Here is a 26,619-nt window from a genome sequence, read left to right as displayed (position 1 = left end):
GTTTGAGCTGGAAATGGGTAAATTCAGGAGGGGGGTGGATGAAATCAGGATGGATGTGGATAAATCAGGATGGACATGGATTAATCCAGGATGGACATCAAGCAGCTCTTCAGGGATGAGCTGGATGGGGAGGTGATGGGTTCTGCCCGGGCTTTGCCCAGCACCCATGTCCCTGGGCAACCTCTGCCACGGGTGAGCAAAGCCACAGGCACTTCAGAATGGGACAGAGCTGAGCCCCAGTCCCTCCCAGTGCTGGTTTTGGGGGGTGGTGGGTGGGAGGGAAGGGATCTCCCCCCTCCCTGGCTGCTTGAGCTCATAGGAACAGAATGTGTCCTGCCAGTGGAGCCCAAAATATCCCCAGGCACCCTCGGTGCTGGGTGCCAGCCCCGTTCCCTTCTGTAACCCACACCGTGCCACTGGGTCACTGCTGGGGGACAGGCAGTGTCACCAGAACACCCAGGGTGGGGGTTACTGCAGATTTAGGGTGCTGAGCACTGTGTTCTCAGCTGGCCTGCACCCAGAAACATGGCTGGGCAGCCAGGTGGGCACCTCTGGGGGTGCCAAGAGCCATCTCTGTCCCCCCTACCCCCCAAAAAAAATAAATTTGGGAGTGAGAGTCCTTCCCAAACCCCTTCCCAAACTGGGGAACAGAGAGAGGAGGGGGCTTCCTTGCCCCTCATCCTGGAAAACCAGAGCCCTGCGATGCCAGCAGTGCCGGGAAGGCCCCGGGGAGCAGAGCTGGGGATGCTCCACTGCTCCTGGGGTTTCTTCTTTTTATATATGGGGGGGTGAGCCCCCACCCAAAAAAAAATAAAAAAAAAACCAACCCAACTTCATTTTGAGCCCAAATGAAGTCAACCTGTGAGTGCAGCAGCAGGGTGGCACCTTGGGGCCGTGTCCTGCTGCCCTGGGGGATTCTCCTCAACTCCTCAACCCAAACTGGATTCAGCCCCCAGACACAAAAGGAAACCTTGGCAGGGTGAGGGAAGGGAAGGATAAGGATCTCACCTCTGCAGCACGTAAAATAAATAAACTCTTTGCTTTGGGACGATGTGGCTGTCCCCAGGAAGCCACCTCGCTGTCCCTGCTCATCCTGAGGGAGCTGCGGGCTCTGGGTGCTGCGGGGCTGCAAATCCCAACGGGAGCGTTTCAGTCCTTAAGAAGCAGCCAGGAATCAGCCGGGGAAGGGGGGGACACGGGACACACACGACACACACCCCCTGCCTCGTGGTGTGTCCCTAAGCTGCTGTCACCTCCCTCGCCCGGCCCTTGGGGTGTCACCCTGCACCCCCAGCTCAGCACCCGCTGCGGGATGGAGCCCCCCGAGGGGTGCAAAGGGGTGTCTGGAACATTCTGGACCGGGGATGGAGAAACCGGGGACGGGGCGGACCGGGGCCGTGGGGGCTGTGGGGTTGTGGGGGCCGTGGGGGCTGTGGGGGTGCCGGATCCCCGTTCCCCATCGCTCTCGGCTTTCCCGGCCCGGCAGCGACACTCGCTGGGGACACGCAGCAGCGCTGGCAACCGCCCCATAGCAACCCAGCCCCATGGAAAAGAACCCCATAGCAACCCAGCCCCATAGAAACCCAACCCCATAGCAACCCAGCCCCATAGCAACCCAGCCCCATGGAAAACGAATCCCATAGCAACCCAACCCCATAGAAACCCAACCCCATAGCAAACCAACCCTACGGAAAACGAATCCCATAGCAACCCCACCCCATAGTAAATGAACCCCATAGCAACCCAGCCCCACAGCAATCAAGCCCCATAGCAACCCAACCCTATGGAAAACAAACCCCATAGCAGCGCAGCCCCACAGCAGCCCAGCCCCACATCCCTGCTGCCCAGCCCCACTGCTGCCCCCACTGCAAACTGTCCCCATGTCCCTGCCAGCAGCCGCAGTGCCAGCAGTGGCCTCTCGGGCTGATCAAGTCCCTGTTCCCGTGTGAGGCCATAGGGAAAGCTCCTGGAAGTTCTGGTTCTGCTTCGGTACCGCTCTGAAATGGTTTCTCCAGGGATTAGAGGAGCTGGAGCTGGAGCTGTGGGATGGAGAATGAGCTGCTGAGCATCCCAGTTCAGCCTTCATCATCATCATCTTCATCATCATGGAATGGTTTGGGGGGGAAGGGACCTCAAATCCCACCCAGTGCCCCCCCTGCCATGGGCAGGGACACCTCCCGCAGCCCAGGGTGCTCCAAGCCCCATCCAACCTTGGACACTGCCAGGGATGGGGCAGCCACAGCTTCTGGGGGCAACCTGGGGCTCAGCACCCTCACCCCAAAGAATTTCTCCCTAATTCCAAGTCTTGGCTCAGCTGAAGCCAGCAGGACCCCAACACCAGCTCCTGGAGCATCCCAGGATGTTTCCCAAGGCTGATGGCTCATCCCTCCCCTCTGTCCCCATCCCAGGTAAAGTTGTTCTGGGGTTTTGCTCTCTGGAGCATCCTCACCCCATGCCACACGTCGGGCTCATGGGGAGGACACATTCCAGGCGTTCCCAAACTCCTTGGTGGCTTCTGGCCCCGTGGCTGAAATGGAAACCTCGGCTGGTTTCCCAAAGGCTGAGTCACATTTCCCAGAGCCAGAAAGAAGGGAATTAAAGACGGGGCTGGAAAAGGGAAGAGCGAGCTCCAGGCTGGCTGGTGTGGGGCCCAGAGGGGCTGAATCGAAGCTGTGACACCAAAGTCCTGGAATTTGTCATGGAGAAAGGCCACCTGTGTGTCCTGGGGGGGGTTGGTGGGAGCTGGGATGGTGGCAGTGACCCCCACACGGGAAATTGGGACTGCTCGTGGGACCCCTGTGCCCAGGGCTCGGTGCTGAAAGGTGGCTGCAAAGATGGGGACAAGCCAAGGGGCAATGGGCACGAGTGGCTCCTGGGGACATTCCCACGGGACACCAGAGGAAAACTGGATTCCAAGGGATTGGAATGGTCCCCAGGGAAGGGGTGGATTCCCCCCCACTTTGGAAGGTTGGAGATCTCAGGGTGTTGGGACATCTCCCACCAACAGCACCGTGAGAAGGGGGGATCAGGTGATCCGGGAGGTCCCTTCCCAGCTGACAGTCCAGGGATCCGGGGATCCGGGGATCCGGGGAGCGGCATCCAGCACCCCGGGGCTGTTTGACACCCCCGGCCCCAAACCCCATCACGATCCCCGCCACGGCTCGGGGGCGTGGCCTGATATAATGGGCGTGGTCTAATAAGGGCGTGGTCCAACTGAGGGGCGTGGTCTAAAGATGGGCGTGGTCTCTCGAGGACCATGGCCTAATAAGGGGGCGTGGTCTGAGCCGATGAGTGTGACAGAAGGGGCGTGGTCTAATACAAGGGGCGTGGCCTACAGCTGGGCGCGGTCTGCTGCGAGAGGGCGTGGTCTGCTACTAAGGGGCGTGGTCTGAGCTGAGTGGGCGTGGTCTGCCGCCAAGGGGCGTGTTGTCCCGCCGAGGACTACAACTCCCGGCATGCCCCGCGCCCCCTCTCCCCCCTCCGGAGGCTTCCGGCGGGGTCGGCCCCGGAGCGGCGGAGGGAACCGGCGGCGGGCGGCAGGTGAGGGCGGGCGGTCCGGGGGGGAATCGGGTCGGGAAGTGGGCAGGTCCGGTCCGAACTGGTACCTGAGAGCGGCGGTGTATGGGTGAGGGGCTCTGAGGGGGTGCTGGCGGGCGCTTGGGTGAGGGGGAGCGGGGGTTCGGTGAGGGGAAGAGGGGTTCGGTTAGGGAGAAGGGTTCGGTGAGAGAAAGGGGGGGTTCGGAGAGGAAAAGAGGGGTTCAGTTAGGGAAAGGGGTTCGGTTAAGGAAAGGGGAGGTTCGGAGACGGAAAGTGGGGTTCGGTGAGGAGAAAGGGGGGGTTCGGTTAGGGAAAGTGGGGTTCGGTTAGGGAAAAGGGTTTTGTGAGAGAAAGGGAGGGTTCGGTTAGGGAAAGGGGAGGTTCGGTGAGGGAAAAGGAGGGTTCGGTTAGCGAAAAGAGGGGTTCGGTTAGGGAAAGGGGGGGTTCGGTGAGGAAAAGGGGAGGTTCGGAGAGGAAAAGAGGGGTTCGGTTAGGGAAAAGAGTTCGGTGAGAGAAAGGGGGGGTTCGGTGAGGAAAAGTGAGGTTCGGTGAGGGAAAGAAGGGGTTCGGTGTGGAGAAAGCGGGGTTCGGTGAGAGAAAGGGGAGGTTCGGTTAGAGGAAGGGGGATGGACAGAGGGTTCGGTTCCCTTGGGTTCGGGGGCAGCTCTCCTGCACTCCATGGGGTGAGCCGGTCCGGGAGCCCCTCCCGGGTCAAACTCCTGCGGGCGAGCGGGTTTCACCGGGACGTTCTGTGGGTTCTGTGCCTCGGGAAGGGCTGATGGGGAAAAGCAAATCCCGGTTTTCCTCCGGCTTTGCCATCCCCTCGCCTTCTCCGGGAGCTCTTCCCACCTCATCCCGAGTTCCTCCCCGAGCCAGCCCCTTTTTGGTATTTTCTTTGTTTGATCTTTTCTCTCTCTCCGGGTGTTTGGCTGAAATTCCAACCGGCCCCGGCCGTGTTTTCCCCGTGGAATTGTTCTTTTCTTTCCTTCTGTTTGCGTCCAGATGAATTATTTACCTCCTTGCCTCGGGTTTGCCCAGGTGTGGAGGTTGGGGAGGGTTTGGTGCCCCTCTCTGGAGCTGAAAAAACCAAATAAAAATCCCCAGAAGCTGCTCCATGAAAGCTGCACCCAAGCCCTGAAAGCTTTCGGATTTAATTGAATTGAATTTTGCTTCCCCAAAGCTGGGAAGAGAAGTGGGAATGTGTGGGATTGCTCCTCTTAAGGTGCAGAACAAGCTCGGGTTGTACAGGAGGGAGTTTGGAAACTTGGAATGTAGGAATATTGGTGAGTTCTGGGCAGAATCAGGGAAGGAAGGGGGAAAGGTGAAGGTTTCTGTGGTGGGTAAAGGATGGGTGCAGCAGAATTAGCTTGGTGTGCTGGTCTTGCCCAGGAGGGTAATTAAACTCCTGCTGTGATTTCAGGATAAAATGCCTGTTGCTCATCAAACATGAATCCAAATGACTCCTCGGAGCAGACAAGACCTAAAATTGTAACTTGACATAGTTTAAATTCCTTCTCAAAGGAGAGTGCAGGAAAAGGGGGGAACGAAAGCCAAAATGAGGCCACTTCTGAGGGAGAGGCAGAGTCACACCAAGTGAGGTTGATGCCGTGGATGGGGATGGGAACAAATCCCTTTTCCCCTTCAGAGGGGATTTAAACTTCTTCCCAACAGTGCTGGAAATGCCTGCTGCCCCTCTGCCCTAAATCAGTGGGGTTTCAAGTGTGTCACCTTGGACTTGCACAGGGCTGGCTTTGGTATCAGATAAGAGCTCCGAGGGTGGTTTTGTAAGGGACTTTTCCTTCCTGGATTCCCAAGAAATGGTTGGGTGAGCTGTGTCTGAGGGAACAGAGCATCCTCAAATCCTGGAAGATGGGGAAAAGGGGGAGTCCCAAATATGGGGCACTGTAGAGAGGTTGCCACAAAGAAGGGGAATGTGGTTTCATCCTTGTTTTCCCCCCTCTGGATCCTTAATCTGTGATTATACAGCCTTCTACTTCACTCAATCAGTGGTTAATTTGATTTCCAGTTTAATTTGATGACAGTTTGGAGAGCCAAATCGCTTGTATTTAAACAAATGCCTTCTATTTTGATCAGATTTCATTTGGCATGTTTGGGGGGCATTTTATGTGTGCCTGAAATCGCTGACAGGGCAGTTCCTGCAGGTCTGAAACTTGGTGATGAATATTCAGCTGCAAGCTGCACAAAACCCGGGTCTGACCAGGGACAAGAAGGGGTTTAAAGTCAAACCAAGCAATGGGGGAGGTTGCACAGGGTTTAGTCACTGGTCTAAGGGATGCCACACACCAAGCAGGTGGGAGATGTCCCTGTGTCCTGGTTTGGGCCAGGAAAGAGGGAGTTTTGTGCCTTGTTACGTTGCTTTTAGCTCAGTCTCTTCTAAGGAAGCTCATGCCTGAGAGTTTCATCCTTTCAATTCTTTTAATTATATTTTGGTTCTCCTTAACTGGAGGTGAGGTCACCTGTCACCTCCAAACATCATCATTTTTTAGGCAAACCCAAAACTTTAGGGCTCTGGGGAATGCAAGGAAACTGTTGGGGGCAAAGATGTCATCTTATTCCTGCTCCCATTAGAGGTGGGAGTGGAGTGTGGGTACTGAAGAGATGCTCCACCTCGGGCCAGATCGATTCCTGACATTTTCCTTAGCTGGGATTTTCTCCACACAAGTGCCCTGTGGGGTTTGTTGCTTTTTTTCCCCTTTTCTTTGTGAGCGTGAGAAAGCTTTGGAGCCCGTGGAAAACCTTCAGCCCCGTGACTGCAGCAGTGTTAGGCCTCAGCTTTGTGTCGAGTGCTGAGAGGGGGGGAAAAAAAAAAAAAAAAAGCCCTTTCAGAGCTCTATTTTTATCATTTAATTAGTAGCTCTTGCTGACTTGTCACTGCTGTGCTGATAACTATTTCCAGCCCCTTTTCTGCCCAGCGGGGTCACACGTTCCTCAGGCCAGGCTGGCCCTGCCTTTTAGGGCCTTGAATTCCTTCCAAGCTGTGCCCCCCAAATCCAAGGATGGATTCCAGGTGAGGAGGTGGCATGTTGCTTGACAAAAGTCAGCCTGTCTTCAGCTGAGGGTGCTTTCCAGATGCTGATTGTTCCATATTTGTTATTTTTTCCTCTGTCTCAGAGGGCTCTGCGTGGCTGGGAGGTGACTGAGGTGTGGAGGTTGGGGTGCTTTGGGGTTGAGGTGATTTGCTGCTGGCTGAGGGGCAGGATTGGGATCAGAGGTTCAGAGTGCAGGTTCCCAAGTTCTGCTTCTTATCTGTTGGGTTTTGAATACCTCAGGTCAATCGTTCAGTGTTGCAAGGTGAGTGTGCAAAACCTCCAGCAATCACTAATTATGTGTTGCTATTTTTGCTCCATGTTTCTCCTCTTTTTTTTTTTTTTTTTTTTTTTTCTGATTTCTAAACGACAAAGCCCTTCATCTGTAGGTCCTCTCCCTGCATTGCTGCTTCTCTTGCTTCTGGTGTCAAGTTGGTTTTGATGATCAGCTGTGCTGAACCAGACAGGGAGGTGAGAGGCAGCTTTATGTCCCCAGCTACAGCCTGCTTGTCACACTGTTTGAATTTCTTTGTTTACTGATGACTGTGTGTGCTTTTTCCACATTGCACTGGGGAGAAGAGATGGGGGGAGGGAGGGAGGACTAATTATATCCAGAGAGAGGCTTTTAATGCTGGGAATCAAAGGAACAGCTTCAGCTCCTAACCAAATGGATTATGTGGAGTCACACGAAGCACCAGTGGCTGAGATGTGAAAATTGAGGGCAATCCAAATGATTTCTCTCTGCTGGATTCTGGAAATAAATTTTTTTTTTTTTTTTCCCCAAGCCTATTGGCTAGCAGCAGCCATTGGAGGAGGAATGAGTAAACAGATTGTTAACTTTATTCTTTTGTGCTTGTGCTTTTGGCATGCTGGTAGCAAAGCCCCAGTGAAGAGCTGCTCACCTCCCAGCTGCACAGCCAAGTCCAGTGATGGGCACTGCATTGCCACAGCCTCATTACCCATGGCTGCTGAATGTCAGGGGAGTAAAAGAAGGTGCATACTGATGAGGTGGGTTTGTGCAAGTCTGGCACTTCCCTAACTAAGCTCCTGCTCTGCTCCAGCCTTCTGGAACAGATTTGGTGCAGATCACTGGACTTTGGCAAAGTCTGCTGGCACTTCAACTGAAGGCTTTGAACTCTGCCAGCTCCTGAGAGCTGCTGCTGGAAGTAAGAACCTCTTTGCAGACAAGTCAGGCACTAGCAGCCAGGTTTCCCTTTAGTTTACCAAGCCAGAAAAGTGAACCCCTCAAGTGTTGCCATAGACACAGTTGTCTAAAAATCCATCGAGGTTAATCCTCCCCACAAATGGAATTTCCTCGAGCTCCTTGTGGGCTTCCTTCACTGTGTGCTGGAAGGGTGAATCTCTGAGCATCCCTACTCTTCTGCCCTAAGGACAATGAGCTTGTAAGGGTGCAAGCAAGAAAAAATTGGCTTTTGTCCTACTGAGGAGCCTTGATTTGTAAACCTGGATCAGATTCTGAGCAAGGTGCTGTCCTGCTCGGTGTCAGTGTTCAGCACCAGGGTGAGGGCTTTGGGTGTCCAAAACAGAGTTGAAGAGGGGGAACTTAGCTGAAAAACCAAAATAAAATAAGAGATTGATTGCCAGATGTGGCCTTCAGGTGAGGGCTTGCAGTGACTGAGCTTCCAGAGGTCCTTCTGGATGGGGGAAGAGCCAAAGGTTGTTGCCTTCTGAGAATTTGAGCTTTGGACAAAGCATGGAAATGTCTAAGCCAGTTTTAAGGGGACTTTGGCATTTGCTGTACTCACGTGCCTTTGAAGGTTGTGTCCTCTCATCTCATTCTTCTCCTTAAAGTCAAATCAGTAATTTTTAGGTCAGCAGCTAAATTTGCTGGGGTAATGGGCTGGCACAGCAGTGCCTGCTGGGGGGGTGATTTCCAGAGGGGAAATCTCTGCCTTGGCAAGAGCCTCCCCTGCAGATGCATAAAAAGGGGATTGTTATTGATTACTTTCACCTCCAGAGCTGTCTAAAAGTTTCTGTAGGTTTGAACCATTGCCAAGAAGTGCAGGGAGAGGGGTTTGCAGGTTAGAGCTATCAGCAGCAAACCCCTTGTAGGCCAGGGCAGGAGAGACTTCAGAAGAAGGGACAAGAGGGTTTGGGCTGATTTTTGCTGCCTGAAAAAGCTGCCTCAGGTTCTCCAGGAATGATTTTTGTCAAAGCTGCTCTGCTGCAATGTTGACACTGGAGAGCTGGAGGGACCCACAGAATTTCAGTTCCTGACCTGTATGGAGTGACCTTGTCCTGCCTAAGTTCTCTTTATCAGCTGAGACCTAGAAGGAGGAGGATAATAATTACTGAAATAAGTGCTGGGAAGGCTGTTTTGTGCTAGCAAGGTGGGGCTTTTATTCTTGAGGTTATTTAGTCTGTCAGCTGCAAACCAGGTGTAATTTATTGCTAGGTGGGAAATGGCAGAAGTAGGGAAAGGGCTGCTAAGTCCATTTGGGTTTGTTCCCCTCTAAGGTGTGTTTGTGTGGTGCCAAAAGGGAGAACAAAAAGTCTTTTTCACTTCGACTTTTTGATGAGCAGGAGGTGAGAAGTGTCACATTCCCTGGAGGGTCACTGAAGCTTCATTTACCTTGTGCTGAGGCTTCAATTTGTGCTTCTCTCCTGCTCCCAACCTGTGTCCTGTTCCTCCTGCCTGTGGAGCAGTGCCAGAGGTGAGTGAGCTTTACAGAGTTTTTTTTTTTTCATCTTCTATTTCCAAATCCATTTTGAACCCACAGCCCCACAATTATTGACAGAAAAACCCTGAGATTGAGGCCATGCTTAAACAGGATTTCTTTGGGCTCAGCTGTGCCTCTTCAGAGTAGCATCAGCCTTTGGGTGGAATTATCAATAAGTGCTGTCAGGTTCTCTTGGTTCATCTGTTGGGTTTTGGGTTTTTTTTTAGCAGTTTTGAAATCAGCTTCAGGCCACCAGGCTTTTCTCTTACCTGTTCAGCCCAGAGTGGAGACAGAAGAGGCTCTGGCAGAGGAGGGGGGAAAAAACAATCCCACCTGCTAACTCAAACTGACACCTAACAGGATGCAGAGTGGGGTTTGCTGCTGTTCTTGGGTTGTTTCACTTGGCTGACAATTATTGGGATGTTGTTTTGGATAGGAAGGTCAATGGGGTTTGGAAGGAGGGAAGTTCCTGGGCTGGAAAGCTTGGCTCATGGCTGTGCTGCTGCTGAGCTGGTGACATCTCAGAACAGGCTGTGCCTCACCTGGGGACCTGGTTTAGGGGGCATGGGAGGGTTGTGTTGATTTGGGGGTTTGATGACCTTAGAGGGCTTGCCCAACCTTAATGATTCCATGTGTCCCAGACCCCTCAGAAAGTTTGCTTAATGCACCCACCTTGAAAATTCCTATTATTTTTTCTGGGTAAGCCCCCCAGCACCTGGGAGCATTCAGAAAGCTTACCCAGAGAAAATAATGGGGATTTTCAAGGTGGGTGCATTAAGCAAACTTTCTGAGGGGTCTTGGACACATGGAAAGTCCCCTAAGGTCATCAAACCCCAAAATCAACCCAGCCCCCCAAACCATGTCCCCAGGTGCCATGCCCAGATGTTTTCTGAACACCTCCAGGGATGAGGACTCCCCTACTGCCCTGGGCAGCTCCCCCATCTCTTTTTGGGGAAGCTATTTGTTCCTAAGAACCAGCACTGAGCATCCAGCAACCTGTGGAAGCACATGAGGCTTGGAAAGCAGGATGGAGGAGCCTGCTGGAGCTCCCATATCAACCCCACACTCCTGATGCCAATCATCAGGGCTCTTCCCCAGCTGGTTTTACCTTTCAAATGAAGCCTTCAGTCTCTCTCCTAACCACCAGGTGCTGCCTGCCTATCAACTAGAGGGTGCAGAGGGAAAATAAGGGTGCTTGGGTGGACAGGAGGCTTGGTTTAGCTCCCAGCTGTGTTGCTGCTCTGCTGGTTGATGCCAGGCAAGGCTCTGTTCCATCCTGCCTGTCCTCTGGAAGATGAGAGGTGCTCAGGAAGGGTGTAGTCATCTCGTGTTCATAGCCAGAGGCCAAATGAATGCACCTCAGCCTTAAGGGCCATCATTAGCAGCCAGGTTTTACTGGTCCCAGTCTCATCTTACTGCGTGTGGATGGGGCCTCTGGTAAGGAGAGGGTGAGTAAGAGGAGGAGGAGATGTGTTGGGGAAGCCCAGCAATGCAGATGGGTTGAATCAGCACTGCTGATTGGGAATTTACTTCACATCCTGTGTGTTGTGAACCTGGAATTTAAAGTTTTAGCTCTGCAGTTTCCTTGAGTCTTTTTCCAAGTTTCACACTGGACTTCTCTTTTTTTTTTTTCTTCTCGTTTTTTTTTTCTTGTTTTCTGTGTGAAGTTCCTTAAGGATTTTTTTTTTTTTTTTTTTTTTTTTTTTTTGGAGCTTTTCTGGTGTAGTAGGAACAAGTCTGCCTTGATTCTTCAGCAAATTACTGCTGCCCTTGGAAAGGTGTATTTAGAAAGCTGCTGTGCTGCATTTCAGCATGGAATTTCTGTGAAATCTGCTTCTCCTTTAATAGGAAATTACACAGGTGCTGCTCTTCTGTAGAGAGGGCAGCAGTCCTTGCATAAACACTGGGTGTATTAACATTTCTAACTAGTGAATTTATGGATAATCTCCTCTTTTGGAGGATTTATTCTGATTTAAGGGTATTAGTCTCAGGGAAAATTAAACCTTTTTTAAATCCACTTTGTTCAGATGTTGGGTTGGGGAGCTGCTGGTGAGCCCTGCCATCTTCTTCCAGCTTTTCTGCCAGCTTGATTGGAAAGGCAGAGGAGGGAGACACAGCTGGTCCAGAGGCATCTGGGCTTTGGGTTTAGGTTCTTTATCCAGTTGAGTCAAAAAGGATTGGGAAACTGGTTCTGGAAGGAGCACATGCAGCTTCCAGCACTGCCAAACCCAAAAGCCCCAAAACCAAACAACCCCAAAGGTAAGAAAGATGAAATATGCAGGGAAGGTGTGAAGTGGCCCCATCCAGGGGGTTGATGACAGATGTCAGGCTGGGTGCTGGGTGCCCCATGGTTTCAGGGAGCTGATTCATCACCCTGGATGTTTAATCAGGGTTTTTACAGCAGGGAAATGTTTTAAGGAGAGGGTGGAGTTCACTTTCAGTTCATTGTGGGTGGTTTGGTTTGGGTTTTGTTGGTTGGTTGGTTGTTTTTTTTTTTAATTCAGTGAATATCACAGCTGATTCCTTAATGCATCCTGCTAGAATCATTTTTAGGGAGGGGAGGTTTAGGTTGGAGATGAGAAAGAATTTCTTTCTGGAGAGGGTGATCAGGCATTGGAATGGGCTGCCCAGGGAAGTAGTGGATTCTCCGTGTCTGGAGATCTTTCCAAAGAGCCTGGATGTGGCACTGAGTGCCATGGGCTGGGAACCACGGGGGGAGAGGATCAAGGGTTGGACTTGATGAGCTCTGAGGTCCCTTCCAACCCAGCCCATTCTAGGATTCTGTGACTGATGGTGAAAAGGATCTTGTGTGGCTGGGAGTGAGCACTGAAGGCACTTTTCTAACCCGGGGCACAAGTGTTTTCTTTAGGCTGCTTTTCTTTAGGTTGCTCAGTGAGTGCAAAGAGCAGGAATCCTGACAGTGGAGATGTTGAGCTTTTGATGAGCAGAACTCCCTGTGCAGCCATGAGCTGAGTCCTCCTCTGCCCCCTACAAACTGTTCCCCAGGAGCTTGGTGTTACCTGGTGGCTGCTCAATGATCATGACCCTCTTTACAGCTGCAGCTTAGGAAAGGAGCTAAGGAAAGCTCCAACTCTTTGGGATTTCCAAGGTGACTTTGCTTCAGGAAGCTGTTTCAGCCTTCAGTCTCAATGCCAGCAGCAAGGGGGTTGATTTGCATCATCCAGATAATGCAGTGGATTGGGTTTCTTTGAGTCCTTACAGCCACATCTTGTCTGGGCCAGGAAATCATGGAGAATTTGGACATCAGGAAGAAATTCTTTGGGGTGAGGGTGCTGAGCCCCAGGGTGCCCCCAGAAGCTGTGGCTGCCCCATCCCTGGCAGTGTCCAAGGTTGGATGGGGCTTGGAGCACCCTGGGCTGGGAGAGGTGTCCCTGCCCGTGTCAGGGGGGGCACTGGGGGGGGCTTTAAGGTCCTTTCCCATCCAAACCATTCCATGATTACATTGACCTTTTATTAAAGGGAAAACCTCAGCTCTGCTCTAAAAAGGGTGGTGAGGAGGAGCTGCCTTGCAAAAGGGAACTGATCCAGGCTGGCACTGGGTGTGAGCTTTCACCTTTCAAACCATTCTGTGATCCAAACTTCCATTTGTGGAGCTTTCTCAGAGTTGCAGGTTTGGCTCTGGAATTCAGTGTCCCCTCAGGCTCTGTCTCCCACCAGAATTCCTGCTGGAAAGCTGTGTTCCTGCTGGGAACCCCCCTAAGCTGTCTGCAGCATTGAAGGAGCCAGGGTGGGGTGCAATGGGTGCAATGGGTGCTGCCTTTGAGCTGGGTGCTTCTCAGGTAGTTTCAGGGCTGTTGAACAGCTGGGAGGGATTTTGGGGAGCCCGGGCAAGCTCAGCCATTGCTTTGCAAGGTGAAACATTTCTGTTTTGACGGGCAGGAGAAATAATAAAGTTGGGTGATTCATAACAGCCATGAGTCGTTTGGAATGGGATTTTTTTTTCTTTTTCTGTTGGTTTTTAAAGGATATTGGCATTTGTCTTCAAGGAAATCTTGGAGCTGCAAGGCAGAAGTGAACAGGAGTGGTTCCTGAGTGGTGCTGGTAGGATGAGCTTTGTGGACTGAGCTCCCAGTGAGCTCAAGGGGATTGGAAAAATGGATGCTGAGGCCACCTGAGTCCCAGATTGTTCCCCTTGAGGTGGGATGGCACAGGGGGACACCGAGGGCACTGCCTGGGTGTGGGTGGCATCTCCAGCATCTCAGGGAGCTCTGGCACAGTGGATTGCTGATTGCTGCTGTGATCCAGTAACAGAACAGTTGTTGGGGGGTTCTTGTCTTCAGGCTTTGTCTCTCTGCTTTGCTGGAAAGGGAGCAGGATGCTTGTGTCCATCTGTCTGCTCTGGTTGGGATTTGGGAATGCTTTTAATGGTAGTTTGTGTGACTAGTGGAGTCCCTCAGGGGTCGGTACTGGGACCGGTGTTGTTCAATATCTTCATCAACGACTTGGATGAGGGTATAGAATGTACCCTCAGCAAGTTTGCTGATGACACTAAGCTGGGAGGAGTGGCTGACACACCAGAAGGCTGTGCTGCCATTCAGAGAGACTTAGACAGGCTGGAGAGTTGGGCAGGGAGAAACATGATGAAGTTCAACAAGGGGAAGTGTAGAGTTTTGCATTTGGGGAAGAACAACACGATGTCCCAGTATAGGTTGGGGGCTGACCTGCTGGAGAGCAGTGTAGGTGAAAGAGACCTGGGGGTCCTGGTAGACAAGAGGATGACCATGAGCCAGCAATGTGCCCTTGTGGCCAAGAAGGCCAATGGCATCCTGGGGTGCATTAGAAAGGGTGTGGTTAGTAGGTCAAGAGAGGTTCTCCTCCCCCTCTATTCTGCATTGGTGAGGCCGCACCTGGAGTATTGTGTCCAGTTCTGGGCCCCTCAGTTCAAGAAGGACAGGGAAGTGCTTGAAAGAGTCCAGCACAGAGCTACTAAGATGATGAAGGGAGTGGAACATCTCCCTTATGAGGAAAGGCTGAGGGAGCTGGGTCTCTTTAGTTTGGAGAAAAGGAGACTGAGGGGTGACCTCATCAATGTGTTCAAATATGTAAGGAGTGAGTGTCAGGGAGATGGAGTTAGGCTCTTCTCAGTGGTGACCAGTGATAGGACAAGGGGTAATGGGTGTAAATTGGAGCACAGGAGGTTCAAGTTGAATATCCGGAAACATTTTTTTCCTGTAAGGGTGACAGAGCCCTGGAACAGGCTGCCCAGGGGGGTCGTGGAGTCTCCTTCACTGGAGACATTCAAAACCCACCTGGACACGTTCCTATGCGAAGTGCTCTAGGTGGCCCTGCTCTGGCAGGGGGGGTTGGACTAGATGATCTTTCGAGGTCCCTTCCAACCCCTAGGATTCTGTGATTCTATGATTCTATGAAAAAGGTGGCTTTCCACTGTATGGGTTTCCAGTGAACTCTTTGTTCTGCTCGTCGGGTTTTGGTGCTGGCTGTTGTTCCGAGGAAATGGGAGGGACTGAAGGGTGAGAAAGGGGGAAACTGGTTGAACTGGAATGCCTGGGTCATGGCTGCCCTTGGGTTATGAACACCAAAATTCTGCTCCTTTCAAAACCTGGGGCTGGCAAATCCCAGTGGGTTGGGATCTGGTGGCACTCAGGTTTTTGTTCTCAAGTGCACCCGAGGAGTTTAATCCCAGTTTTGTGGCAAATACCTCAAATAATCTGAATATGAGCAAGCAGGTTGGGTTGGGTGACAATCTGAGAGGATCTGGCATTGGATCCTTGGTGACCTAACAGCCTCCAGCAGCATGGGGAGAGCAGGATGGCACCTGAGTGCTGTGGAAAAGGAGTAAGAGGAGTGGGCAGGATCTGTCAGGGGGTTTTAAAGCCTGATTGTGGTGCTGAGAAGCCTGAGCTGCTGCCTCACTAACCCAGGCTCATCCCTGCTCTGTGCCAGCAGCTCCATGCTCAGCCCTGCCAGACCCATACCTGCTGCAGAAGAGACCCTCAGAGACCCTCAGAGCCCCTGGCAGACCCTCAGAGATCCCGACAGATCCTGGCAGACCCTCTCAGACCCTCACAGACCCTGCCTCTTCCCTCCCTTCCCTTCTACTCAAACAGCTGCTGGGGAACCACGTGAGGAACAAATTGAGGAACTGAACTGAATTAAACCCAACTTTTTCTGCACCAGGCAGGTTTGGACTGGGCTCAGCTGCTCAAACTGGGATTCCTGGTGCCAGGTAGAGCTGCCAAGCACAGTGCCAGCTTTCCTTGCCTCCTGCACAGGGGAATTTTGGGGTTCCAGTGCAGTTGGTTTGGTGCTTGTGTGCCCTCACCTGGTGGGGCTTGTCACCAAAATGCTGCCTGGAAGCTTCCAGGTTGTTTCTCCAGGTTTGGTTGCAGCTCAAACTCAAAAAAAACAAAACAAAAACCAAACAACCCCCAAAAATGTTGGGTTTGCAGCAGCCCAGCAGCTTCGTTTTGGGGAGGAAACAGGGGAAATGAAATCAACTCAGGAATCAGAATCCTGGGGGCATTTCCCCCCAGCATCCCAGGGCTGGGGGTTCCTGGCAAGGCTGAGGATAAATGGAAACCCCAAAACATGAGGCAAAGGTGGTTTGGGTTTGACCTCAGAGCCCTTTGGGTGTGGGTTCAGGACATGGGGTCTGGGGCCTCAGCTGCATCACCTGCATGGTAGGTGAAGGATGGAGATTTCTGTTGCTGATGAGGTTGTTTTATTGCCCATGAGGTTGTTCTTGTGCTTCATGGTGGCCACCTGCAAGCAGAGGGCTGAGCTCAGGATTTTAAGTAGTGTTCATCAGATTAAAGTGGGTTTTGTTCACTTTTCCTGGGAGATTAAAATGGATTTTGTTCACTTGGGAGGTTATTATGGATTTTGTTCACCTGGGAGGTTAAAATGAATTTTGTTCACTTTTCTTGGGAGGTTAAAATGGTTAAAGGGAAAGGGGAAATGAAAAAGGAGAAAGAAAAGAAAAAGGAAAGCAATCTCAAGAAGCTTCCCCTCCTGTTTTAGGGATTTTCTGCCTCCTGCAGTCAGGAATCCTCTCCTGTGCCTCTGTATGGATAAGGTTGATTTGGAACTTTTTTTTTTTTTTTGAGTGAATTAAACTTCCCTGTGAGGTGTTGGGTTCAGTGTTGTAGGAGCAGGTTTTGTACTGACCACAAAGGCATTTTAATTTTTTAATTTCTGCCAAGCCCCATTGCACTGGAATCAGGATGGAGAGGTGCCAGGGCCAGAGCTGGAAAGGAGTTTGGGGCTGCTGGAGCTGGGATTTCAGAGGAATTCTGCCTCCTTTGGGCAAGGAGCCCTTCAGCAGCCCCGTGGCAGAGAAACCTCAAAAGAAAGCCCCAAAAAGCTGTGGTTAGTGGGATTTTTTGTGGGAGAATTGAAAATGAATCCTTTCCTTGGTGACCTGCTCCTGGGGGGGTTGGAGGCAGTCAGGCTGTCCTGTGGAACTGAAATCCTTGTTTTATCTGGGGTGTGCTGGTTTCTGGGCTTTAGGGGGAGAAAGGAAGGAAAAGAAAAGAAGAAAGAAAAAGTAAGAAAGAGAGAAGGAGGGAAGGGGGAAGGAATGAAAGGAAAATAAAGGGAAAAGGAAAGGAAAAGGGGAAGGGAAAGGGGAAAAGAAAGGAGAAAAGAAAGGAAAAAAAAAGGGAAGGGAAAGGGGAAAGGAAAGGAAAAAAAAAAGGGAAGGGAAAGGGGAAAGGAAAGGGGAAAAAAAAGGAAAGGGAAAGGGGAAAGGAAAGGAAAAAAAAAGGAAAGGGAAAAGAAAGGAAAGGGGAAAAAAGGAAAGGGAAAGGGGAAAGGAAAGGGGAAAAAAAAGGAAAGGAAAAAAAGGAAAGGGAAAGGGGAAAGGAAAGGGAAAAAAAGGAAAGGGAAAGGGGAAAGGAAAGGGAAAAAAAAAGGAAAAGGAAAGGGAAAAAAAGGGAAAGGGGAAAGGAAAGGAAAAAAAAAGGAAAGGGAAAGGGGAAAGGAAAGGAAAAAAAAGGAAAAGGAAAGGGAAAAAAAGGGAAAGGGGAAAGGAAAGGAAAAAAAAAGGAAAGGGAAGGGGAAAAGGAAAGGAAAGGAAAAGGAAAGGAATCTCAAGACTTTGTATTCTTAATATTCTTAATATTGATGTCTGAGGAGCAGGGCCCACACTCCTGGCTGCTTTCCCTGTACTCTCACCTTCCCAGAATGTTGTATCCCCAGCTCCTGTGTGCTTCCTATGAATGCACCAGTGAATTCCCCTCCATCCCCCTCGCTCTGTGCAGAGCCTGAGCTCTGCTCCAGGTTTGCAGAGGTTCAGCTGCTGGCTCTGGAGCCAGGGATGCCCTGAGGCTCCAGCAGCACTCACCTCCTGCTCATGTGGAACTCCTGTCATCAAGAGCTCAGTTTATCATCTCAGGCCTTTTGGAAAGAAGGGGAAAAAAATAGAAAACCAGCCTGGAGTTTGGGGGAAATGAGCTGCACTTGAATTATTCATTAGTTGTTGGCTGCAGAATGCTGAGGCAGGGGCTGGTGATCTGGTGGAGTTTCATTCCCTGAAGTCCCACTGGGCAAAAATGAGTTAGGGACTTGGATAAGTGGGGTTTTCTGTGGAAAATCTGCAATTAGATCAGTTGTTTCCCTTCTCTCCTTCTGGCATGCCCAGACTTTGCTGGGTAATAGCAAAATGTGTGAATTGCATTCTTTTAGCATCAGTATTTAGTAGTTTATTATCAGTATCAGTAGTTCTCACAGTTGGAGGGTTCATATGTGTTGATAGATGAAGTGGTGGGCTTTTATTTTGTGGCTGTCTAAAGCATCTTGAATATTCTGCTTTTTAATTGAGCTTGGTCTTCTGGCTTTTAAAAAAAAAATTCAGCCCCAGGGGTGCTTTTAGTTCCCATCCCTGTTGTCCATGACAGTGGCTCCTTCAGAGTTTTCCAATGAAATGGACATTTCCCCCTTATGGAAAGAGATTTCTGCAGTAGAAGTGTTGTGGAAGCAGTGGTGGTGGGGAGCTGTGGGTGTTGTGGTTGAGGTGTTAGGTGGTTTTCCAGAAAAATCTGGACTTTCATCCAACTTTTCCAAGCTGCAGCCTAAAGGTTGAGCAGGGAGCTGATGGGATGAATGGAGCTCTGGGAGGATGGGGCAGTAAATATCAGCTGCATGCAGGTGTGTGGTAACCTGCAGGTGATGAATGCATCTGTCAAGGCTTCTAAAAGGAAAAAAAAACCCCAAACCTTCCCCATCATCTGAAGAGGAGAGGGAAATCTAAAGTTTTAAACTCCATCTGTCAGCCAGAGGATCAACAGCTTTGGGTTGGGTGACTTCCAGCTTTTGGGTGGGTGATGAAGGAATAACCATGCATTGCTCACCTCCCTCTGGATGCTCCTGGGTCAACTTCCATGGTCAGAGGAAAAAAAGCATTTGTCTTCTGCAAGCATCAGCCCCTCTGCCTGAATTTTATCCTCTGCTTTTATCAGGAGGAGAATCATAGAATCATAGAATTAGCCGGGTTGGAAGGGACCTCAGAGATCATCTAGTCCAACCCTTGACCCACCGGAGCAGTTGCTAGACCATGGCACTGAGTGCCACATCCAGTCTTTTTTTAAATGTCTCCAGGGACGGAGAATCTACCACCTCACCGGGCAGTCCATTCCATAGCCTGATCACCCTCTCCGTGAAGAAATTCTTTCTAATATCTAACCTAAACCTCCCCTGGCACAACTTAAGACTGTGTCCTCTTGTCTTGTTGAAGGTCGTCTGTGAAAAGAGTCCAGTTCCCACCTCGCTACAGCCTCCTTTCAGGGAGTTGTAGACAGCAATGAGGTCTCCCCTGAGCCTCCTCTTCTTCAGGCTGAACAGCCCCAGCTCTCTCAGCCTCTCCTCATAGGGCCTGTGTTCGAGTCCCTTCACCAGCCTGGTTGCCCTCCTTTGGACCTGTTCCAGGACCTCTACATCCTTCTTAAACTGAGGGGCCCAGAACTGGACACAGGACTCGAGGTGTGGCCTAACCAGTGCTGAGTACAGGGGCAGAATCCCTTCCCTGGACCTGCTGGTGACGCTGTTTTTGATACAGGCCAGGATGCCATTGGCCTTCTTGGCCACCTGGGCACACTGCTGGCTCATGTTCAGTTTCTTGTCAATACAGACTCCCAGGTCCCTTTCTGCCTGGCTGCTCTCCAGCCACTCTGTCCCCAGTCTGTAGCGCTGCATGGGGTTGTTGTGGCCAAAGTGCAGGACCCGGCACTTGGCCTTGTTGAACCTCATCCCATTGGAATCTGCCCAACTCTCCAGTCTGTCCAGGTCCCCCTGCAGAGCCCTCCTGCCTTCCAGTTGGTCCACACTTCCTCCCAGCTTGGTGTCATCTGCGAATTTGCTGATGATGGACTCAATCCCTTCGTCTAGGTCGTCGATAAAGATATTGAACAGAACTGGGCCCAATACTGATCCCAATACTGAGAATTTGGGGAGAGGAAAACCCTTCAGCTGCTTCAAGGACAGCCAGGAGGGAAGCAGCTTTGTTATATTCACACTGCAGGTTTATTTATTTTTTTTTTCCCCTGCACCCACACCTCCAGAGTGGTTGATCACCTGCCAGAGGGTCTGGAGGCAAATCAGAAATGTTTGCTGTCCTGGTAGCTAAATAGAAATACCATTTGTCACTGGGACTTGGCTGAGGAGTCATCTGTGTTCATCTTGCCAGCTTTCCTATAGGCTGTGGGGTTTTCATTTAAGGTTTGGTAAATATGGTTCCTTTGGTGAGCTGAAACACCTGGGAGAGTCTTTGTCTGATGTGTTTCAAGTAGAACTATGAGGAAAACAAAAAAATCTGCTGTGTTTAGCTGGGTAAGGTGTCCAGGTGTTACTTTGGGAGTTCTGTAGAAGGTGGTGGCTCTAGGAAATAGCATTGCAAGTTTTCGTTGGAAGTTGCTTTCCAAAAGAAGTTAATCTCCTCTTGAAGACGGGGAAACTGAGGCAGAGAAAGACAAGAGAGCCTTGTCTAGAGTTCAGTAGCAGAGCTGGAGGTGAAGGTGAGTCTGGAAGAGCTCAGTGTTTCTGCTCAGTGTGCCCATGGGTATTTTTAAGGTTTGTTTTGCTCATAGGATTTAAAAACCCAATGATCTGCCCCATCTCGGAGCCAGGGAGGATGCAGCTCCCTTCCCTTCCCAGCTCCTCTCTGGTAATGTTGGATTACTGTGCCACCCACAGGCAGCTACCAAGCTGCTGAAAAATATTTACCATTCAGAGGGGGAACCAGTTCTCAGCTGTGAAATGGGTGACAAAAAGCTGCTGCTTTCATTTGCTGGAACATTTTTCTCTATTTCGACTTCTCCAGCTTATTCCTGTCTTCTATTTAAATTGCCTTTATCATTCTTAGGCTGGTTTAATGATTTTTATTTTCTTTTATTTATTTTTTTTTCCCCCAACTGTTTCCCACTTCTCCAACAAAAACCTTTGCCTTGTGCTGAGCAGCTGCCCTGTTCCTGCTTTCCAACATTTCATCTTCATTTGCTTTCCAACAAGTGAAGAAATGCAAATCCCCTTCCAGCCTGAAGCCTTCAGGATCCTTGGGGAGCAAGAGAAACCTCAGGGCTGGTGATTAGTGGTGCACCCCATTCATTGCCCTGCTGCCAGATGAGGCTGGGAGGCCAATTTGCTTTAATCTTCTGTCGTTTTCTTGAGGAAGGAATATTCTGATTTTTCCTCCAGGATGCTGAGGAGTTGACCTCTCCATTGCTGACCTCTCCCTGTGCCTGATTAAGCTCAGAACAAACTGGGTCAGCAGAGGCTGCTGGAAGGATTTTCAGAGCAGCCATCCCCATTTGTAGCAAAGGAGGTTTCAGACCATGACAACTGAAGGGCAGGAGCAAACCCAGATTTTTTTTTGAGGTGGAGCTGGTTTGGTAGTGGATGAAGTCAGAAAAAAAACCCACTTGAGCTGCTTGATTTCTGAAGAAGGGTTTGTGCATCTCTCCCACTCTGCACTGCTCAGTCCAGCAAGGGGTTAATGCAGCTTTCACACCTTGCCTGGTAATTTCTAGAGGTGTATTTGGCAAGGTTGAGCTGGTTTAGGTTTTTGAAGAATTTCCCTTGTGATATTTCAACTCTGGTTTGTGCACCCCTGTTCTAAGCTGCCCCCTGGGAGAGCTGTTGTGTGCTGGGGAGTTATTCTGCTTTGTAGAACAGAATTTTAATGTTGTTTACTGTGTTCTTAATCTTACAGCTGGCAGATAAATTGAGTTACTTTAGCCCTTCCCCTGGGGACTTCCTGGACAACATACCCATAGAGTTAGGTGGAGTTATCTCAGCTTTGCAAAAATCCTCTCATCTGTCTTCCTGGAATGAGTAATTGGTGAGAGAATAAAATGGTTTTGATTTATTTCTTTTTTTTTAATTGCATTTTTCAAAAGGACTGGATAACCAGCTCTGGTGGAGCAGTTGGGATGAGCTTGCTCCAAGTCCAGCTTTTCAGAAACACCTACAGCATGATGTGCTGAGAAGAAACCATTCTGCTGACTTGGTTTGTGGAAAAATGGGCAAACCAGGGGTGAAAACTCAGAACCTCCCTGGAGAAACCTCTGGTTTGAAAGCCAGGCTGCCTCAGTCTCCCAGCCAGCCTTTTTGTCCTCTTTTTCCTGGGATAACTCTGAGCTCAGGCAGGAGCAGCTCCTCACTGGGCCAGCAGGGACCATCCCTGGGTTTGGGTTTCTGGCTGCTGCTGCAGTAATAACATTATAAACCCAGTGGGGACTGAAGTGGCACAATGAAGTGGGATTCTGCTTGTTTGGCTGTTCCTAGCACCATCTCAGCTCCAAATAAAAGAGGTTCTGGGAAGCTGTCAAGTGAATTGGGTGACATTTCATGGACGTGTCACTCAGCCCTTGGGTAATGAGCTGCATCCATGCAGGACCTTGTTCCTCAGGGTGTTTGTTACCACTTCCCCCTCTCTGTGACTGATGGGAGTAGTTCAAGACTGTTACAAGAACATCCTTTCTCCCACATCCTTTTTTTTTTTTTCCCAAGGCAGCCTCCAGTTCTGTCTCTCATGACAGTCAAGCTCTGCCCCTCTCTGGAATGGTGATTTAGAGCTGAGCCACATGGAAACCTCCCCAAGCCTGGCACAGACACCTTGGAGCAGTAAAGGTGCCACTGAGGTTTGGAAGAGTTCTCAAGCTTGCTTGTTCAGTTGGGAAAGAAAAAAAACCAAAACCCAAAACAACCCCAGAGCTGGCTTGGTAATTTTTGGGAACATCCCTGTTGGAAGAGATGAGCTGCCCTGGGTCAGAAGTGTCAGAGAGGCCAAGTGGTGCAACTCCTGAGCTTCACTGTGGAAGAAGCTGAAAGGAAAATGTGGAAGAGGTCTGGGTGAGGGATTGCCAAAAATGACACCAGGATGAAGCTGGAAGCTGAACCATGGAGGTTGGGGCAGCTTGGTGGTGATTTAGGGTTGGGAGCTGGGGCTGGCAAGGTCCTGCCCTTCCCAACCCAGCCTGAAAGGGTTGATATTTGTGTCAGCTTGCAGGCTGCTCCCTGGGTAGGTGCTGCAGGGACTGGGAGGAGATCCAGAGCTTGGACTTTGCTCTGTTTGTGTTGCTGTGGGACCTCAGGAGGATGCAACCCCATGGGAAGGGCTGGGATGGATGGAATTCCCTCCTGGAGCAGAGGGGGTGTTGAGACTGAAGAAATAGGGTGAAAAGCAGGGTAGAAAAATGGCTTTTAGAGCCTGGCTGTGGAGCAGGCATTTTCTATTGTGTGGGGATTAGCTGCCTGGCTGGAAAAAAAGCCATCACCTTGCTGCTGTGAGTTCAGAGACAGGTCAGTGGAACAAGAATATATTCTTAGATTGGGAAGAAGAGCTGGGGGTGGGGAAGAAAAAAAAAAACAAACAAAAGAAAACCCCAAAAAAAGCAAAAAAAAAACCCAGGCAAAGTGTTTGAACTGAGAAGGCAAAGGCTGGGGGTCTGCTGGGCACAGTGCTGAGCAGTGCCCAGGAGCAGGGACAGGAGCTGTGCCAGTGCCAGCCAGGGCAGAGGAATGTCACCCAGCTGTCAAACCCCAGGAATATCTGAGCATTTTGAGGACATGAATATTCAGAGGAGCTGCAGCACGTGTGGTGTTAAAGGCAAGGCAAAATCCCAGCTTTCTCAGGGTTATGAACCTGGGCAGGGTCTGGTAATAGGGAGTTAAATGGATTTTCTGTTCTGCAGGGAAGGTTTTCCCAAGCTGTTTCTTACAGAACACAGCTCCCCAGCTCCCCAGGCCTTAGGTAATGCTGCCAGCAGGATCTGCACCCCTTGAGCCATTCCTTCAGGGAGAAAGTGCCTGTTCTTTGGTGCCAGCAGTGATGTGCAACCCTGCTTGGGCAGCCTCCTGACTTTCCTCCCTCTTGCTCTAACCTGGCATCACTTTTTTCTTTTTTCTTTCTTTTTTTATTTCTCTCTTTTTTTTTTTTCTCTTTATTTTTTCTCTTTATTTTTCCCCATCTCTCCTTTGATGCTTGCTCTCTTAATAATCAGATGATTGTGGAATGCTGTTTTGCTCAGAAAGGAGCCCTCCCCATGCAGGGAATGCTGGCAGGAGGTGCCACATGTCCTTGGTGTGGACACTGAGTGTCCAGCAGGGAGGGGGCTGCCAGGATTTGTATTCCAGCCACAAATGTGCCCCTTGGAATATGCAGAGCTCAGCACAGCCTGGGCAAGAATGCCCTTGAAAGGTAAATTAAACTGAATTCCCTGGTGGCTCCAGGGGAGCAGGAGGAGGAGGAGGAGGGTTGCTGTCATCTCTGCTGAGGTTCAAGGTTTGGAGATGCTTTTGTTTCTCTTCTGCTTTCCCTTTAGGGCTCAGTGAAAGGGCAGGCAGGGAGACCTTACCTGCAAATGTCCCATGGACAGACTAGAGAGCTGGGCCGATTCCAACGGGATGAGGTTCAACAAGGCCAAGTGCCGGGTCCTGCACTTTGGCCACAACAACCCCATGGGGAGCTCCAGGCTGGGCACAGAGTGGCTGGAGAGCAGCCAGGCAGAAAGGGACCTGGGAGTCTGGATTGACAGGAAGCTGAACAGGAGCCAGCAGTGTGCCCAGGTGGCCAAGAAGGCCAATGGCATCCTGGCCTGTATCAGAAACAGCGTCACCAGCAGGTCCAGGGAGGGATTCTGCCCCTGTACTCAGCGCTGGTGAGGCCACAGCTTGAGTCCTGTGTCCAGTTCTGGGCCCCTCAGTTTAAGAAGGATGTAGAGGTCCTGGAACAGGTCCAAAGGAGGGCAACCAGGCTGGTGAAGGGACTCGAGCACAGGCCCTATGAGGAGAGGCTGAGAGAGCTGGGGCTGTTCAGCCTGAAGAAGAGGAGGCTCAGGGGAGACCTCATTGCTGTCTACAACTCCCTGAAAGGAGGCTGTAGCGAGGTGGGAACTGGACTCTTCACAGACGACCTTCAACAAGACAAGAGGACACAGTCTTAAGTTGTGCCAGGGGAGGTTTAGGTTAGATATTAGAAAGAATTTCTTCACGGAGAGGGTGATCAGGCTATGGAATGGACTGCCCGGTGAGGTGGTAGATTCTCCGTCCCTGGAGACATTTAAAAAAAGACTGGATGTGGCACTCAGTGCCATGGTCTAGCAACTGCTCCGGTGGGTCAAGGGTTGGACTAGATGATCTCTGAGGTCCCTTCCAACCCGGCTAATTCTATGATTCTATGATTCTATGACAGATTTGCTGCTATCTGGAGGTTTGGCTCTGTGTGGTGCTGACTTCTTCTTGTAAAAACCTTCTGCCTTCAGTGGGGAATGTTCATTCTGGTTTTTCCCAAATGGTGTCCTCAATGCAGCCTCCAGTCATCTCCCATGGAGGTATCAAATCCCCCATCCAAACCACTCCTGAGGGCTAACTGTGTTTGAACAGAGGTGATGGGTTAAGCTGGAAGGATTCTGAGGGTGTTTCCAAAGTAAAATGAAGTGATCAAATGAAGATCTCAGATTCTTCTTGCCCAGAAGTCTGCCCAGCCTCTTTCCCTTTGCTAAGCAGTTTAAATGCTGATTGCTGATGAGGTTTGGAGAGTTTAATGGCTTTGTCTGTGTTCTCCCCATCTAAGAAGGTCCCTGCAAGGATATTCCAGCTGCAGCAGAGCCAAGCAGCCTGGAGCATGGTTGTCTGATCAAAAGAAGTGTTTTTACTCCATGGTTCAGCAAAGCCCTGCTGGCAATAGCTTCTTGGGTTTTCTCCTCTGTCACCACTGCCCTGTGATGCTCTGGGGCTGTCGTGCAAGTTGAGGATGTGCTGGGAAGTTATCAGATTATCAGATGGAGATGTGATCCATCTGATCTGAGCTTGTGTTACAGCCAACAAACTGCACTTAGGAGGTGAGGTGCTGAGCTGAGACTTCCCAGTGAAGGCTTGGGTTGTTATGGGCTTCTTGTAAAAGCTTTGACTTCCCAACACTGGAAAAAAGCTTATTTTATAGCTTTTCCCAGTCACCCCATGCTGTGCCTGTAGACATTTCCTCTTGTGGTTGTCTTCATTTGAACTGTGAGATCTTCAGGACCTTTTTTTTTTCTCAACTTTTGAGCATGGTTTTTTTCCTGTGCTGTGTAATGCATCAGAACCAAGATATCCCCAAGCTTAGTTCCTCTTGCACCTCATTGCAGAACTTTCTCCAGAGAGAAGCTGAGTTTGCTAGAAAATCCTCCTTCCTCCTTTTTTTTCCCCCCCCAGTCTGTTCAGAACCATCTTGGTGTTGGGGGAGATCTAAACCACTTCCTGCTCACATGCCAGTCTGCCTTTGCTAGATAAGCAGGAGCTCTTCCCTTTCACAGCAGACACATGCCATGGAAGAGGCAACCATGGGAAGTTTTCCCTAGGACCAAAGATTTGATGCTTGGTAATGATTACCCCTTCATTTTCTTGCCTTTTTCTTTCCAACACAGAGTGGGTGTGATGAGAGACCAGAGATGGCTTCAAAGAGAGGGGAAGATGCCACATGAATCATTCCCAGTTGGCTGGGGCAGGTTTTTTGCTCTAGGTTCCCTCCACAGAGCTGACAGGGAAGTGAAAGTAACCCTGGGTCTTGGTGATACTTGGAATTTTAATGTGTGTCAATTTTGTTTCCTCTTTTCTGCAGGAATTGCTGGGAAAGCCAGTGTGCCAGGGGAATGGAAGAGAACACTGGTGAGTACACTCTTAGATGTCTTACCAGGGGATGTGGACCTCTTAAGCATCACAAACTTGATTACTTTAAGCTTCATGCCTTCAACCCAACTGGAAAAGGTGCTTAGAAAATCAGCTACTTGGGCAGATGCATCAATTCCAACTGGATTGCACTGATGGTGTGGACCAGATCTGATTAAAGCTGTGCTGTACATCTGGAAGATGGGTTTTTTGGGTTTTTTTTTTAAATCTCT

General features: G+C 50.4%; 1 protein-coding gene across 8 annotated transcripts in view; it reads left to right on the top strand.

Moving 5' to 3' along the window:
• Positions 1-3,454: 3,454 nt before the first annotated feature.
• The window catches only part of PHACTR4 (phosphatase and actin regulator 4), a 69,632-nt gene continuing 46,467 nt past the window's right edge, over positions 3,455-26,619 (top strand). Inside the window, exons 1-2 of one of the 8 annotated variants that reach the window (XM_030464456.1) lie at positions 3,455-3,540; positions 26,340-26,386. In XM_030464456.1, the coding sequence (XP_030320316.1) occupies positions 26,371-26,386 (16 nt within the window). In that variant the 5' untranslated portion in view covers positions 3,455-3,540; positions 26,340-26,370. Of the gene's footprint in view, positions 3,541-3,577; positions 3,626-6,543; positions 6,566-9,123; positions 9,260-22,351; positions 22,381-26,339; positions 26,387-26,619 lie in introns of those variants that run through there. The other 7 variants (XM_030464462.1, XM_030464453.1, XM_030464461.1 and 4 more) reach the window with 7 other exon arrangements.

This window comes from Calypte anna, chromosome 23 (genome assembly GCF_003957555.1).
Source record: "Calypte anna isolate BGI_N300 chromosome 23, bCalAnn1_v1.p, whole genome shotgun sequence".
Classification (NCBI taxonomy): domain Eukaryota; kingdom Metazoa; phylum Chordata; class Aves; order Apodiformes; family Trochilidae; genus Calypte; species Calypte anna.
This window is presented reverse-complemented; position numbering and strand designations above follow the sequence as displayed.